Below are 2,153 nucleotides of genomic sequence, written 5' to 3'. Positions count from 1 at the left end.
GAATGATTTAATATTGCTGGGCACAAAAATTCAAACATGAGCTAAATTTTGCAGTACGTATATATAATATTTTTTTATTATAATTTTCAAAATTTTGTGGACATACTACAATAAAATGTAATTAGTTAGAAACTAACGTATATTTTCGGAGGGAACAAGAATGATATATTCAAGATTACATTTTAAATTAATAATTAATAATAACATAATTATGAATGTCCCACTAATGCTGCGTCAACGTTTAATGACAGATTTTTGTACATTTTTCTCAAATTGACTCCAAATTAACAAAATTAATTAATAAATAAAAAATATCTAAAAATACATTTAATATTAAAACACGTCTTACTTGTGATTATTTTATGAGTATAGGTATGCATTTAGGTATGCATTATAAAGAACACATATTACATTTTACACATACATTCACAACATACATTCACAACATACATATTCGTCAAAGAGTACTGATTCCTATAAAGGATACATAGGAAGTTTAATCATTTTAATCCCATCCATACGACGAAGTATCATATACATCCTCAAATAAGCCACCGTGTAAAACATACAGATAATGTTATTAAAAAACTACTAGCGATAGTCGTTTTCATTGTTCCGTTACAAAGATCTCCATAACACAGGCACATGTACACTTTCTTGTAATTCCACACGGTATAAGCACATCTCTCTTCGTTGTCATCAGGACCTCGCTGGAAACACAATCTCTGCGTGGCGATACCGTATTCTGTGACATATAAATTTATTAGTATTTTTTTAGAATTTTTTACAAAAGAATTGAACTAATTGTATTAATTTTAAGTCCTACTATTTAATGAATAATTTCATTAATAATGTATTAGGTGTTGGAATTAATTCGTAGCGTTTTTAATGAAAGAATGTTATTTATTTCACATGAGCATTAAAAAATACATTAATGAAAGTACTTCCCATCACTTGTAAAACGCTACGAATTAATTCCAACACCTAATAATATAAATATAATATTAAATAAATTTTGCGAAAAATATGTATTTTTATAGAACTAAATTATGTTGCTAAATAAAACTTTTTTCGAAGCAGGAATAATTTACCGTTGTTTAAATTTTGACTCTCGATGATTTTTCCGCACCATCCGGAAACACACGGCACCGCGTCGATGCCTTTTTCGAGCGCAATTTGTGTAGAATTCATAGTGAAAGGATCTTTACACGAGCCTAAATCTCCTCTCGATCTGCAGCTTACACATCTCCGAAGAATGCCTGCAATAACGCGACGAATGAAACTGTCACTTTTACTTGCTACCGCGTCATTTCACTCGCGCCGCATAGACATCGAACGATAATGATATGCAGAATTTTCTTATGATTTAGCATTAAATAAAGCAAAATTATTTGTACAATATGATTTGGAATTTAATAACAATTAATCTGTATTTAAATCAGAAAATTTATTTTATTTATAAGATATAGAAATAAATATTCAATAAGTAAAATACTGTATTTCAGATCTCTCATTAACAAAATAAAAATTTTTGTCAAAGATAAGGTATTAATTAAACCTTGTAAAAATTTCGAATTTTTCTTTTTATGCGCAATTTCAATTAAAAAAAAAATTTACAAAAAGAAATTTCATCAAATATGGTTATCTGACTTGATTTATTAACCATTAGTTATTCGTCTATTATCAAACGTTGTCACTTTTTAAAAAGATATTTAAGAATATGATAAAAAATTTTAAGATAATGCAGATAAAATAATTGAGAAAGTTTCTTTGACTTGCGATAGAAACTCACCGACACATTCCTGAAGCGCGATTATACAGAAAGTCAGGATAATCGCTTGGACGCTTGTTTGAAGTTTCATCCTATTTCGCTTTTAATCTGGATTCAGTCTTTTTGTAGTTGGAGCCTATTAGTTCGTTAGTAACCACTGTAGACAATGAGCCAGAAGCTACGATAAAACACAGCCATTTTGGAATCAAACTTAACTGTCTGGAGACAGATATGTACGCCTTGTAGCTGTCTCTACTAGTTCCCCCTTTCACTCAATTTTAAGGTCACAGTGTGCCGAAGAAGATCGGATCGAGGGAACGCGAAGGAGATAGCCACGAGGTCTCACGAAGCGTTCTCTACCGATAACTAGTCGTACAATTTA

General features: G+C 30.2%; 1 protein-coding gene across 1 annotated transcript; it reads right to left on the bottom strand.

Moving 5' to 3' along the window:
• Positions 1-46: 46 nt before the first annotated feature.
• Positions 47-2,008, bottom strand: rtv (QVR superfamily protein rtv). The gene is made up of 3 exons (XM_087407059.1): positions 1,793-2,008; positions 1,092-1,259; positions 47-745 (listed from the first exon to the last, which is right to left on the bottom strand). The coding sequence occupies exons 1-3, from the start codon at positions 1,860-1,862 to the stop codon at positions 543-545; spliced, it is 441 nt and encodes a 146-aa protein (XP_087263185.1). The 5' UTR covers positions 1,863-2,008; the 3' UTR covers positions 47-542.
• Between the last annotated feature and the right edge of the window lie 145 nt (positions 2,009-2,153).

Source organism: Acromyrmex echinatior, chromosome 6, assembly GCF_024713525.1.
Source record: "Acromyrmex echinatior isolate Ae372 chromosome 6, ASM2471352v2, whole genome shotgun sequence".
In the NCBI taxonomy this organism is placed as follows: domain Eukaryota; kingdom Metazoa; phylum Arthropoda; class Insecta; order Hymenoptera; family Formicidae; genus Acromyrmex; species Acromyrmex echinatior.
Note: the sequence above shows the minus strand (reverse complement) of the source record. Positions and strands in the feature narration are given on the sequence as shown.